Genomic DNA, 13,255 nt, shown 5'->3' on the forward strand with positions numbered 1-13,255 from the left:
TTAATAAAGCTGTTCCACTGTGTGGCAACACATTGCATGGTTGGCTGAATTTGTCGGGCACATGTGTACCATCAAGATCAAAGCATGAGAGCCTAAGAAATACTTGAAAATGTATGTCTGGTAAACACAAAAAGCAAAAAGATCATACATTTACATGCTCTAATATTCATTGCACCAAATCTAAATCTGCTAGGGACAACAATTATTGTATACAGTTCATCCACAATGTGTTGTCCACCACTCGAAAAAAGTTTGTGTGGCTACATTACATTACATTATTGGCATTTGGCAGATGCTCTTATCCAGAGTGATGCACAGTTTATTAGACTAAGCAGGAGACAATCGTCCCCTGGAGCAATGCCCAACGGCAATGCAGATCTTATTGTGGCTACACCAGGATTTGAACCACTGACCTTTCCTGTCCCAGTCATTTACCTTAACCACTATGCTACAGGCCCCCTGCTATCTGAAAGCAGTGACATCCTGCAAGTGTTTTTCCAAGATGAGGCACAAGTGTCCTTTTACTTATCCAAAATCTATCCAAATGGCATATTTTGGATAATGTTGTGAACAAGTTCTCTCCACCTTCTTCTTGACTCAAAATGACTTATTTTGCACAGATAACAGAAGGAAATCAATTCTAATATGTTTAGTCTGTCTGTCTCAGGTGCAGCACAACCTTCTGTAGGATGTTCAATTTGTTTGCCACAACATGTTAATCATGACTGAAGTAAAACAATCTCATCTTGAATCCAACTGCTGAAAACTTTATTATTGCATGGAGATAACATAAAAAATGTTTTGCTGTTCTTTTATTTGCATAAAAGAGACATTGAAAGTAGTTTTCTCCCGTTTCTATGCATGATCAGCCCTATACCTGCACATCTGTGTTCATCTTTGCAGTTCCATGCAGCATCGATAAGTCAGTACTCGATGATGATGATAGGCTAATTAATAATATACCTCATAATAATAACAACAATAATAATAATAATAATAATAATAATAACAATAATAGCGGCTAATTCCAACCAATATACTGATTATTGTGTGCTGCGCATTGCAATACAAAGCAGAGCTTTGTAGTGCAAAAGCACACACCTTAATATTCTCAGCCATACTTCATAATTTTATTTATTTAATTTTCTTCCTTCAAAAGTTCGGCATGCTACTCCTCCCACAGCTTTGAGAAATCCCAGGCAAGATATATATCAAAACGACCGGAATAGATGGGAATCGATGGGAAAGACATCTCGTTTTCTTAGAAAATGCGAAAAACCGACCGATATTTGCCCATAGGAATGAATGAGAATTCGTAAAAAAAAATCTCACAAATTGATCAAACCCACCCCTCTTTGGAGCCACACCACTTCGTCATACTTTGTCGCAGAAACGTGATTAAAGGTTTAAACGGGTCACAAGACTTTGAACTGTGTTGTTCTAAAGACACTTTTTGATATCTTCTAATTTTTACAAAATCACAGTTTATGTTTCATGAAATTTTTGAGATTTTCAGATTTTATAATGGGTGTGTATTGCGTGGCTTTAGAGTGCGGTGACATCACCCACTCTAGCATTCAGCCCTTCTAAATTTTATCAAAAATATTCAAGACATTCTCATCTTACTCCCACAGCTTCTATTCTACAACAACAATTTAATGTAGAGAAACTTGTCCTCTCTCATTCAATGTTACTTCCATTGAGATAGGACTCACGGTTTTTTAATAAATCGCCCAAAAGTGCAGAGAGTGCCGAATCCAGCTCTCATTGACTCCAATGTTATCTGAAGCGTCAACTGCTAGCTTCGTTGCGCTAGCTTGCGTTAGCTTCGGCGCTAGCTTGCGTTAGCTTCGTCGCGCTAGTTAACATTAGCTTCGGCGCTAGCTAGCTTAACTAACTAACTGACGGTCTGACTAACTGATTAACTAAGTGACTGTTACTAACTGACTAACTAACTAGCTAGCTGACTGGCTAACTAGTTAGCTGACTGGCTAACTAACTAACTAGCTGACTGACTAACTAGCTAGTTAGCTGACTTACTGACAGACTAACTAGCTAGCTGACTGACTAACTAACTAACTAGCTAACTAGTTAGCTGACTGACTAACTAACTAACTAGCTAGCTAGCTGACTGGCTAACTAGTCAGCTGACTGGCTAACTAAGCTCAGCTGATTAGTGAACTGTCACTGTAATTTATATTTACCAAAACTAATGCAGTGTAATATTCTATAAAGTTTTTATTATTTTAGAGAGGTGTTGATTTGGTTGTTTGTTATCTGTAGTTTGTGATGCTGTTGAACTGTATGTATGTTCTGCCTCTGCCTAACATGTCTAACTAAGTCATTAATAAGAATAATTAACTAAATAACTAGCTAACTGACTGACTCCATCCTGTCCACATTATATGAAAATAGCAAGGTTTTTAACTGTTTTATTTCTATGTCCATGTCTTAATGGTTGTGCTAACTGTAACAGGAGGGTGGGTGTGGTTGAGCAACCCATACTTAGCCAGACAACGCCACCTTGGGAATTGTACCCTTATACTGCCCAGACCACCCTAGCAACCACCCAGAACACCCTAGCAACCGCCCAGAACACCTTAGCAACCGCCCAGAACACCCTAGCAACTGCCCAGAACATGTGTATAGATGAGGATGTCTATTTTTGTGAGGACCAAATTTTGTTTTAGATCTGTGTGTGTGTGTGTGTGTGTGTGTGGCCTATGAACTTATCATAAGGGCAAATACACACACACACACACACACACACACACACACACACACACACACACACACACACACACAAGTGTATAGATGAGGTTCTCCATTTTTGTGAGGACCAAATTGTGGGTTACATCTATGTTTGTGTGAGGGATGGGCACCAGCAGCAGCACATTTAAAATTTCCCTGGAATTTTTTCTAGTTATTATTATTATCATTATTTTTATTCTTATTGTTATTATTATTATTATTATTATTAATATTATTACTGTACGATGTTACGTCAGGCATTGCGCTGAGGATTCTGGGTTGTTTATGAAGATAACAGTGACGTTCAGCTCTCATGTTGGCCGATCATCACCCTGGATCAGCAGTAATCATACATGCGCTAAAATGACCACATCGCTCCAGATGATAGCATACAGGCCTGGGAAACTAACTGCTGCAGTTTTCCAGCACAGTCCATCCCAGCACCTTTCCATACGTAGGCTATCTAAACATGCTCCGATGCGGTAGCCTGACAGGTCTGCAGATTAAGGCGCGCAGAATGAGCAGAACGGACAGGGTCTTTGAAACGTCTCGTGTCAGGTGCGTAATCGGATAGGTGCAAAGCAGGCCTGCATTTGAGCTTCATACTCATGGAGATTGATCAAAACACACTCATCTTTAAGCGGAACACAGATGGCAGAACAGGTGAGACACCCCACGGCCATCGGGAGTTCTGCACTGCATCATGGGACTGCCCAAGTGCCATTGTTGTAGCGTAATCATCATACACAAAGATATGACTTGTGTCTATTCGTTGGAGGTGTTTAGCTTACACATCTGAATCTTTGAATTCCATTGTCAGGAGTAGTGAATGTTGCCAAACCAAATGAAACTGTAAAACCCTACGCTAACCCAACGACGGAATTTAGCGAGGGCTGAAGGTATCAGCGTGCTCGTCCTTCTGGTGTTGCTGAAAGAATACTAATAGGGTTAAAAATTAGTGGCCCCTATGCGGAGAGTCTAGATCAGCCAATAAATGAACCATGATACAAAGACAGGAGTACCACTCTGCCTTCTGCTCTTTACTGGTCCGGGCTGACCAAGAATCTCCACAATAGGGCCAATATATTCCCCTTCGTTTATCTGACTCCATTTGAATAATAATTTAGATTAGTTGTCCACATTTGGTGGATGTCGCATTCATAATTTTGACTTGATCGCTACAGGAATCCTGTACTGAGAAGAACTCGCTGAACAATCCTCTACTGGTACCGCCGCATGTCACATCGCGCGTTATGTGCACGTCTCACGAACTGACTAGCTATCTGTAGTCATCACAGAGGTCACAGGAATAGCTACTCTTGGGTATATCTGTTCACAGCCTAGGGACCCAAGCAGACCAACCTAGCTACGGCTGTGCTCGACATGAATGAACTACCATGCGGAGGCGAGGGATTTACCATCATAGGTCTATGGGTGCTATACGCCGTGATACATTAAGCGTAAATATTCATCCTCCCTAGACCAGTTCGAGGGGGTAAACCAAGCATTCTCTGTATAACTTTGAGTGTCAGTAAGCGAAACCACACATATCAAGTTTTAACAATTAATTTTACCAGGCAGGTTACATACACGTAATTACATACTAGTTCCAAATCAAAAAACATTACAACAGAAACCAAATTACAGAGTCTTAAAAGTCATACCTGGTAATAAAAGCTACATAGGGGAGTCTGGCTACAGACACCCTATACGTAGAAATTACGTGCACTGTGTGCACGGGAGGCTGATTGCATTCTCCCAGATTGCTTAGTTTACTGTCCTTAAATCCAAAATCTGGCCTATGATGTTAACCCTAAAAATGGGTCACCCATCTGTAATTTGGAGCCACGCCTCCCCAGGAAACGCAGGGGGGTTGAGGCACATGGCTTTCACTGGGGCAGAGCTCCACACAGTTTTTCCCTGGCTCCTGGTTGGTTATGATGTCCAGGGTTTGATGTTGCAGAAATAAAACCATTGCACCAGTCGCACTGAAACATTCAGAATAATACCAAACATGAATATTATCTAAACTGACTTTGTCATGAAACATCCAGTGCTGTACACATCATTTAGTGACTGAGTAAAGAGGGAGAGAGCAATCTCGACTATCTATGTAACTTTCAACTGCCAGTTTTACACATTCCTGCCTCAGCTGTGAGAAATAGCACTGGAGAGAGTGCACAGTCATAGCCTAGCAGAGTGCTTGTAAGCTGACCAAAGTTGAGCAGTTGGTCCAAACTATCTCTAAAGCTATTTACTGCACACACACACGTTACACAAGACTTAAATGAAGGAAGAGACTTGTAGCATTCCATAGGATTTGAGAAAGAATCAATTTATGTTTATGCATGTACATACAGTGTGCACAAAATACAAAGAAATTACAAAACAAAAATAAAAATTACATAAAGCCTTATGTTTTTATAGTCTTATACTGTATGTCTAGTATATATATGGTACTTGTTTCCCATACATCATCATTACATCCTACATTCAATAAAAACATATCATGAATATATGAAAAGAGTTTGAGACCAATGGCAGGTGTGCGGGTAAGGCTACTGAAGGCTCAGATGTAAATCCTACAGCATGGTACTGACAGGGTGAATTTATTCTTCACTGCATCTGCAAAGTACAATCTGAAAAGAGCCCAGACTCTAATTAAAGCTTGTACACGCTCTCATGAATCCAGTTCAACAGGAATGACATCGATCAGGTATAAAAGCATTTGATTTACCCACAAGAGCGCATCTGTTTTGTGTATAAACACTTCATAAAATACAGTTCTAATGCTTCAAAACAGAACCTAAAACATACAGCCTGCATGCACATGACCAAAAATGCATGTACAGTTGAGTAACTCAACAAAATAATTGGTGATGAAAAGAAAATGAATGAATTTAAATTATTGAAATGGATTTCACCTACAGTACCCTATAAGTGTGAAAGCACTTGGTCCTTTGCAGTTTCCAAAGTTCAGATGAATAAGAAATTACATTAACAGGAAACAATAGTCTCTGTTACAGCATAAAACGGACCAGGTAAAAGCAAATAACCACATAGTCATTACTCCCTTGTGACAGACACCCCCCTTTGTTCTAGATGTGTGTCCCTAGATACTGAGAGTGTACCTCTGTCTGTTTATCTTCCATTGGGTACTGGTACACCATCAACCCCCCCCCGATCATCTCCAGCATGTGTCCCAAAGCTCAAGTCAACAGCCAGGCATGCTGAGGCAGATCAGACACATCCTAAATCCCTGACAGCATTTCTAGTTTCATTTTTACACAAACACCTTCACTGGGATGACGTCACTGTTACTGAGACTTTCACTGGGCAGATTGTCAGGGGCTCATCGTTCTTACCACCATCTCTCGGCCAGGGAGAGAAGAATGGGAACACCCTCTCAGTAAATGTGTGTTTAAAAGTGTAAATGAGTGACATGTCACTGGAGTTGAAGAAGGACACCTCCCCCCTGTCATAGTCCAGCTGCACCCTGATGCTCTGGGGTTTCCTCTCCAGTGTGAGGTCAGTAACTCCTACTGCTCTGTAATTACCACCATTCCTCAGCCATATAATCCAGTATCCTTTCCCTGGGCTGGCTGGTTCATTTCCCTTCCTGTTGATGGACTCTTTCACCACTCCTACATCCCATTCACGTTTATTCCCAACCTTCACCTCCCAGCTGTGTTTCCCTGAGGTGAACCCCTCAGATCCCAGCACATTTAAACATGGGTAAAATCTCTTTGGGTTGTCAGGACAGTTCTGCGCTGTATCTGTGTCTCTCACAGTGGTCAGATCATCAGAGAGAGAGAGAGTGGCACATGCAGTGTTGGGGTCCATCATCATAGGAGCTGAAATATGAAGAAGAGAGATATTTAAACGGTGGGAAGAAGAGGTGCAGGAGAGAACACACACACCTGGTGGAGGAGTGGGCGTTGCGCCTCCTACCGCTGCTGTCAGGGGAGGTGCAACTGGCAGCATGAAATATCCCGGCCAGGGCCCTGGCCAACTACACCACCAAAAGAGACTGAGGGAGCTTTCTTTTAAGACCGTCGCTCCTTTAAGGCAGTCGTGTTAGTGTTTGTCTTGTCTTGCTATTTGTTTGTTGTGTGAATGTATTTCCACAATCACAGAATTTATTATTATTATATTTTATCTACAATGTGTTGTTTTTATAATTATTTGTAACTGGCTGAATGCAAAGCCCTTTGAGCTACATTTTATGTATGCAATACAAATGAAGCTTATTATTATTTTTTATTTTTTAAATGTATTTTTTTATTCCAAATTTTTTATTTTTTATTTATTAAAATGCCCGTGCTGCCTCACGTCTCGTTTTATTGTATCATAGCTTGTATCATAGCTTGTATTTGTGTCGTTAAATGTTTAGTTTCGTGTTTTCCTGTCACGTTCCATGCCTCCGTTGTAGTTTGATGATTATCCTTTTCTATGTGTTTTATGTCAATGTTCCATTCCATGTTTTCCCTTTTTCTCGATTACCTGTCCACTCCCCCCCACACCCCCCACCCTGCCCTCTCCACACTGCTCTGGTTACCTGTCCACACACCCCACACCCCACCCTGCCTTCTCCACACTGCTCTGGTTGTTTGGACTCTGACCCTTTGGACTCAAACTGCCTTGCCTGTATTGCCCTTATTGCCGTGCACTGAACTATTTCTGTGGCACTTTGATTGAAGCGTGTTATTTATTACATCTTGGAGTCTGTGAATGGTTCCGATCATAACAACCTCCCTGTGTCCATCTCTTGTGTCCGCCCATGGCGTGTGGCAGGACCATTTCACATACTCTATTCAGATTAGGTCCCATACACAGGAAATGACATATACTAGTTATGGATAATAATATACTGTAGTTATAGTGATTCATATTTTAAATATAAAACATATTTGCATTATGAAAAGTCATGAATCAATGAACACATCATTGCAAATTCAATAGAATCAATTCTCGCAGCTAATAAAGCATATTATTGATGAGGTTTTACATTGTGTGTTAATTCTGTGTCTGCGTGAGTTCTGATATTAAACTGCGAGCAGTGCAGTGCAGCCCTCAGGATCTCCCTGCTCTGAGACTGGATGACTCTGTGCTGTTTATCTTCAGCACCATGTCAACATGCAGCCTGTTCCTCCTCTTTCATGTGTTCATTAAATGTTTGTAAAAAAAAACCTGATTTCAGCATCTGGCCCAGATACTCACTGTACTGCACCATCCCCAGCATCTTCTCCCAGACTCTGAACGTCAGGTTGCCCAGGTGTTTGGCCACGTCTATCAGCGCCCCTGAGAGCAGCTCTGGGTCCTGCAGTGTGCACTGGGCTCTGTAACGACAGGCAGGAGTCAGTCAGCATCGGGAACTGAAGAGACTTAAACACACAAGATGAAATGAGCTGAGAGTCCACATACCTTTCCTTGATGTTGTTGTAGCTCTGAAAAAAACACACAATAAGAGCATCATTGTGAGTGTATAAATGTATTCAGTCCATTCCATTATGAGAAACAATAGGTGAGAAACAGCAGGAGCCATGTTAATGAAAGTGAAGAGGATGATAACAGTCACACACGTGGCATTACTTTACTGAGGTTAATCGGTATAAACTCGGTCAGTAAATGAAGCTCCTACCTTTAAAATGGAGTTGTCTTCGGTCTCCATGGCCGTCTCTATAGCTGTGATTTTGTCTGTAAGGGTGGAGATGTCTCCGCTGATGTGTTCTAGCTTCTCCTCCATTATCCGACTCTTCTGCTCCTCTTCCTCTTTCAGTGCAGCTAGTCTGGCCTCCTCTTCCTCATGCAGGAACTGGTGGAGCTTCTCAAACTCTGCCTTTATCTGCCTCTCTGTGTGCTGGGCTTGACCCTGCGATTCAAACACCATTTTAAACCTGAATAGTGTAACTACGCTTTGTTATTTATGCTATTTATTTAGTGCTCACAAACAACTTTCATCAAAAATACTACAGATTTATTAATTGTGTTACTCACCCTGATGTGTTCTGCTGTCTTCTTACATCCTTGTTCAACCTCAGTAAACTTCTTCAGTTTTTCTTTAACAAGATTAAGTGCAGGCTTGAGTTCTTCCTGGAGTGATATGAACCAGTTAAGACTTATTCTCACAAATAGCACAGTATTACCCCTGCTACACTAGTGACGGTCAGTGTAATTTTGTAAGTGTAAGCCTGTGGGAAATGTAGTATGGAAAATACTACACTCGAGGAAAGAGCAGTGAAATATTCTTATAGAGCGTCATAACACAATATGTTATTGGGCATTTTCAGCACAATTAAACCAATAAAATATTTCAGCAAAATAGGATAATAATACTGGGCTGTACATGCATATCATTTACAGCCAACTGTAAGGAATGTTGAAGCATTCATAGAACCGGCTTCATTTATTGTGTTCGATATTAACACATCCATTTTTGAGAGAGTATATACAACTCTGTCTCCACTGGTTATTCACTCGGTGTAGATTTCTGCACTTCCTGGTTGTTGCACAGTTCTCTTCTCAAGCAGATTACAGTTTATATGGCAGTAGTTTTATCAGATCTAGACCTTTATTTTGTTAGAGTAAAAGTATTATGTTATATTTGTGCTGTCAGTATCTAATCTCACACATCATTGCTATATATTTATGAAATCACACTGTATTTCAATGTTACATTTCTGGAGCTGTATTCACTATAAAAGGCTCATAATCACAACTGTGAATCTGGACTTAACCATGCCCACATTTTACTCCTAGTGCATTGTATTGAAATCTAAAATACTTGATGTTTTGAGGCTTTAAAACAAGACTTTCAGATGCAATGCTGACTTGAATTTCAAATTATGATTGAAAAAAGAATACCTTCAGCTCCAGAGCGGCCTCTTCCACTGGACAGACCGGGTGGTTTCTGTGTTTTTTTGAAGTCTGACAGATGAGACAGAGAGGCTCTTTGTCATGTTCACAGAATAAAACAAGTTTCTCTCCATGGAGACTACAGCGAGCCTCAGTCTTGTCTGCAGTTTCTCTCTCAGTCTTCTGCTTTAAGTAAGATTCCACAATGTTTTTTAAGGCCAGGTTTAGAGGAGGTTCATCCATAGAGGCCTTTCTCCTACAGATGGGACACTCTCGAGAGCTCTTCTCTTCCCAGCACTGCTGCAGACACACTCTACAGAAGCTGTGGCTGCATTTCAGAACAACAGGCTCTTTAAAAATGTCACAACATACAGAGCAACAGAGATCATCCTCGGGAATCAAAGCTTTAGCCTCCATGTTACAGTCTCTCCGTCTCTTGGTCTGATACTTTCACCGCTGCTGAACCTGGGACAGAACACACCCTATGTGCGTCAAAACAGAAACAAACCTGCAGATCAGGTTTGTAGTTCTCAGTCAGCGGGAGATTCTTGACTGGGTTTGTCCTCTCTCTCTTACGGAGATGGTCACGTGCCTGAACTGGATTGGATTCACAGGATGCAGTAATGTACCACTGGATCCATTTATGTGCCCTGTATGAAAATAAATTAAATGAGATCATTTGGGACAGCGAGGCCAATTCCTTTGTAATACACTGAATACATTTGGGGTTGAGATAAAAAGATAAACAAGAGTTCATAATTTAATCTTTTATTTCCCCGTATTTACACCTGGATGTACTTAAAACATAGCACCTTTGGTATCAGACCACCCAGTTTCTAGGTGAGCAAAAGTATTGGTACAGAGAGTGTAGTAAATAATACTTAATATTTTGTAGCATATCCCTTGCTTGCAATAACCACATCAAGCCTGTGACCCATGGACATCATCAAACTGTTGTATTAATCTTTTTGTGATGCCTTTCCATGCTTTTACTGCAGCTGTGTCAAGTGAAAAGCAGTAATACACTAATAATTTGCAAAGTTTAAAAAGACTGAATTCATGGTCTGTAATGTGATGAAGTTAAAAATCAGTGATCTGCAAAACGATCTTATTTTGCTAACCTGATATTGATTACTCATGCCTGCCTTTGTGCAGTAGGGGGAGAACTTGTGATTAAGCCATCAGTGGAGAAACACTGTGTTGAGTCGCAATTATTATTCAGGGGTACAACACAGCCTCTTTCAGTTGCTGTTTTTTTGAGGGCTTTTCCCCTTCAATATCCTCTTCAGGACGTGAAATGCGTGCTCAATTAAGTTAAGGTCTGGTGATTGACTTGGCCAGTCTAAAACCTTCTACTTCCTGCCCCAAAGGAAGTTGCGTTGTAAGTGTGTTTTGGGTCATTGTTTTTCTGCATGATGAAGTTCCTCCTGATTAGTTTGGATGCATTTCTCGATAAATCTTCAGACAGAATGTTTTTGTAGACTTTTGGAGACTGAATTCATACTGGTGCTATCATCATAAGTTACATCATCAATACTGATTAGTGAACCCACTCCATGCAAGCCTAAGCCATTACACTTCCTGTCACTGACTGATGTTTTGGGGTTTTTCTTCACAGCTCTGACAATGTCTGTGTCATCAACTGCTGTTGTTTTCCGTGGTCGACCTGTTCCATATCTGTTGCTCAGTATGCCGGCGGTTTATTTATATTTTTCACAGGCAAAACCCAAGGCTTAAACCAAGAGTTCACACACAGAACTATTTAGTCAATGTAACAGGACACATCTGGGCAACAAGAAACACCTGTCAGTCACATGTTCCAATACTTTTGCACACCTAAAACTTGGGTGGTCTGATACAAAAGGTGATACGTTCTGATAAGTTATTTAACAAATCTAGATAAAAATACTAAAACTAAAAGCTAAAAGCGGAAATTCGGATCTCTCGTGTACATCGTTTGACCTCAAACTCTATAGTCTTCAGTGTATAGCAAAAACAAAGGAATTGACCTTGCTGTTCCAATACTTTTTGTACAATGCTCTTATAACAATGTTTTAACAAGAATCTTACCTATTGTAGCCCAATCATGTCTTGATCTTGTAAAACCCCACGCTAACCCAACGACGGAATTTAGCGAGGGCTGAAGGTATCAGCGTGCTTGTCCTTCTGGTGTTGCTGAAAGAATACTAATAGGGTTAAAAATGAGTGGCCCCTATGTGGACAGTCTAGATCAGCCAATAAAGAAACCATGATACAAAGACAGGAGTACCACTCTGCCTTCCGCTCTTTACTGGTCCGGGCTGACCAAGAATCTCCACAATACCTTCACCTTCGTTTATCTGACTCCATTTGAATAATAATTTACATTAGTTGTCCACATTTGGTGGATGCCTTATTTATAATTTTGACTTGATCGCTACAGGAATCCTGTACTGAGAAGAACTCGCTGAACAATTCTCTGCTGGTACCACCGCATGTCACATCGCGCGTTATGTGCACGTCTCACGAACTGACTAGCTATCTGTAGTCATTACAGAGGTCGCAGGAATAGCTACTCTCGGGTATATCTGTTTACAGCCTAGGGACCCAAGCAGACCAACATAGCTACGGCTGTGCTCGACATGAATGAACTACCATGCGGAGGCGAGGGATTTACCAACATAGGTCTACGGGTGCTATATGCCGTGATACAGTAAGTGGAAATAATCATCCTCCCTAGACCAGTTTGAGGGGGTAAACCACGCATTCCCTGTATAACATTGAGTGTCAGTAAGCGAAACCACACAGATCAAGTTTTAACAATTTATTTTACCAGGCAGGTTACATACGCAATTACACACTAGTTCCAAATCAAAAAACATTACAACGGAAACCAAATTACGGAGTCTTAAAAGTCATACCTGGTAATAAAAGCTACATACGGGAGTCTGGCTACAGACACCCTGTATGTAGAAATTACGTGCACGGTGTGCATGTAATGTTTCTGTACTTGTTCTGTATGTTTTCATGTTTATTCTTGTTTATCATTCAGTTCTCATAGTACCTGGTTTATGTTTTCCCATTACAGTTCTCTATTGTCCTCCCCTGTTATGTCTACGTCTGAATGTTTATCAGTCTAGTCACTCCCCTGTCTGCGTGCCCCACTATTCGGGTGGTTACGGTAGTTTTCGCGATTCTTACTTCCTGCTTTTTCTTGATAGTTAAATGTTGTAAAGCACGATTCTTACTAACTACTACTAATCTAGGTTTTGTACAGTACTAATCCGATTAATACACTTACTGTCTGTCTAACTAACTAACTAACTAACAATCACTTTTATTGGGTAGTTTAGAAATATTCACGTAACTAACTCACTAACGCTATCTCTTAGTATTTCTGCATTGTTCTATAACTCCGCCTCCCTATGCTATCCCTTATTACTCGTTTAGTTTCAGCGAAGTGTTCGCACCTGTCTCTAACTATCACTACGTCTTCTAACTATGCAAATGTCTACTCCCTAATCCGGAGCCGTATGTTTTACATGTTTTGTTTCGTGCATCCAGTCCGCGTTTTCGTCTCCCTCCTGTTATTATGTTATTACCCTATTGTGTTTCCCCACCTGTTGTCCATTTGTTTAGCCCACCTTTTCCTCTGCCCCGCCTAGATTGT

The 13,255-nt window shown here is 40.8% G+C and overlaps 1 protein-coding gene across 1 annotated transcript; it reads right to left on the bottom strand.

Moving 5' to 3' along the window:
• Positions 1 to 6,048: 6,048 nt before the first annotated feature.
• Positions 6,049 to 10,023, bottom strand: LOC133134521 (zinc-binding protein A33-like). The gene is made up of 5 exons (XM_061250723.1): positions 9,616 to 10,023; positions 8,749 to 8,844; positions 8,393 to 8,623; positions 7,972 to 8,071; positions 6,049 to 6,605 (listed from the first exon to the last, which is right to left on the bottom strand). Exons 1-5 carry the CDS (start codon positions 10,021 to 10,023, stop codon positions 6,049 to 6,051), a joined length of 1,392 nt encoding a protein of 463 aa, XP_061106707.1.
• Positions 10,024 to 13,255: the final 3,232 nt, after the last annotated feature.

Source organism: Conger conger, chromosome 8 (assembly GCF_963514075.1).
Source record: "Conger conger chromosome 8, fConCon1.1, whole genome shotgun sequence".
NCBI lineage: Eukaryota > Metazoa > Chordata > Actinopteri > Anguilliformes > Congridae > Conger > Conger conger.

What these genes read in the sequence shown, in the direction of transcription:
- LOC133134521 (XM_061250723.1), bottom strand. Translation starts at nt 10,023, where the DNA reads ATGGAGGCTAAAGCTTTGATTCCCGAGGATGATCTCTGTTGCTCTGTA. An exon ending in AGACAGCAGAACACATCAGG is followed by an intron (nt 8,624 to 8,748) that starts GTGAGTAACACA and finishes TTTGAATCGCAG; the next exon opens with GGTCAAGCCCAGCACACAGA. An exon ending in GCTGGGGATGGTGCAGTACA is followed by an intron (nt 6,606 to 7,971) that starts GTGAGTATCTGG and finishes TTCATATTTCAG; the next exon opens with CTCCTATGATGATGGACCCC.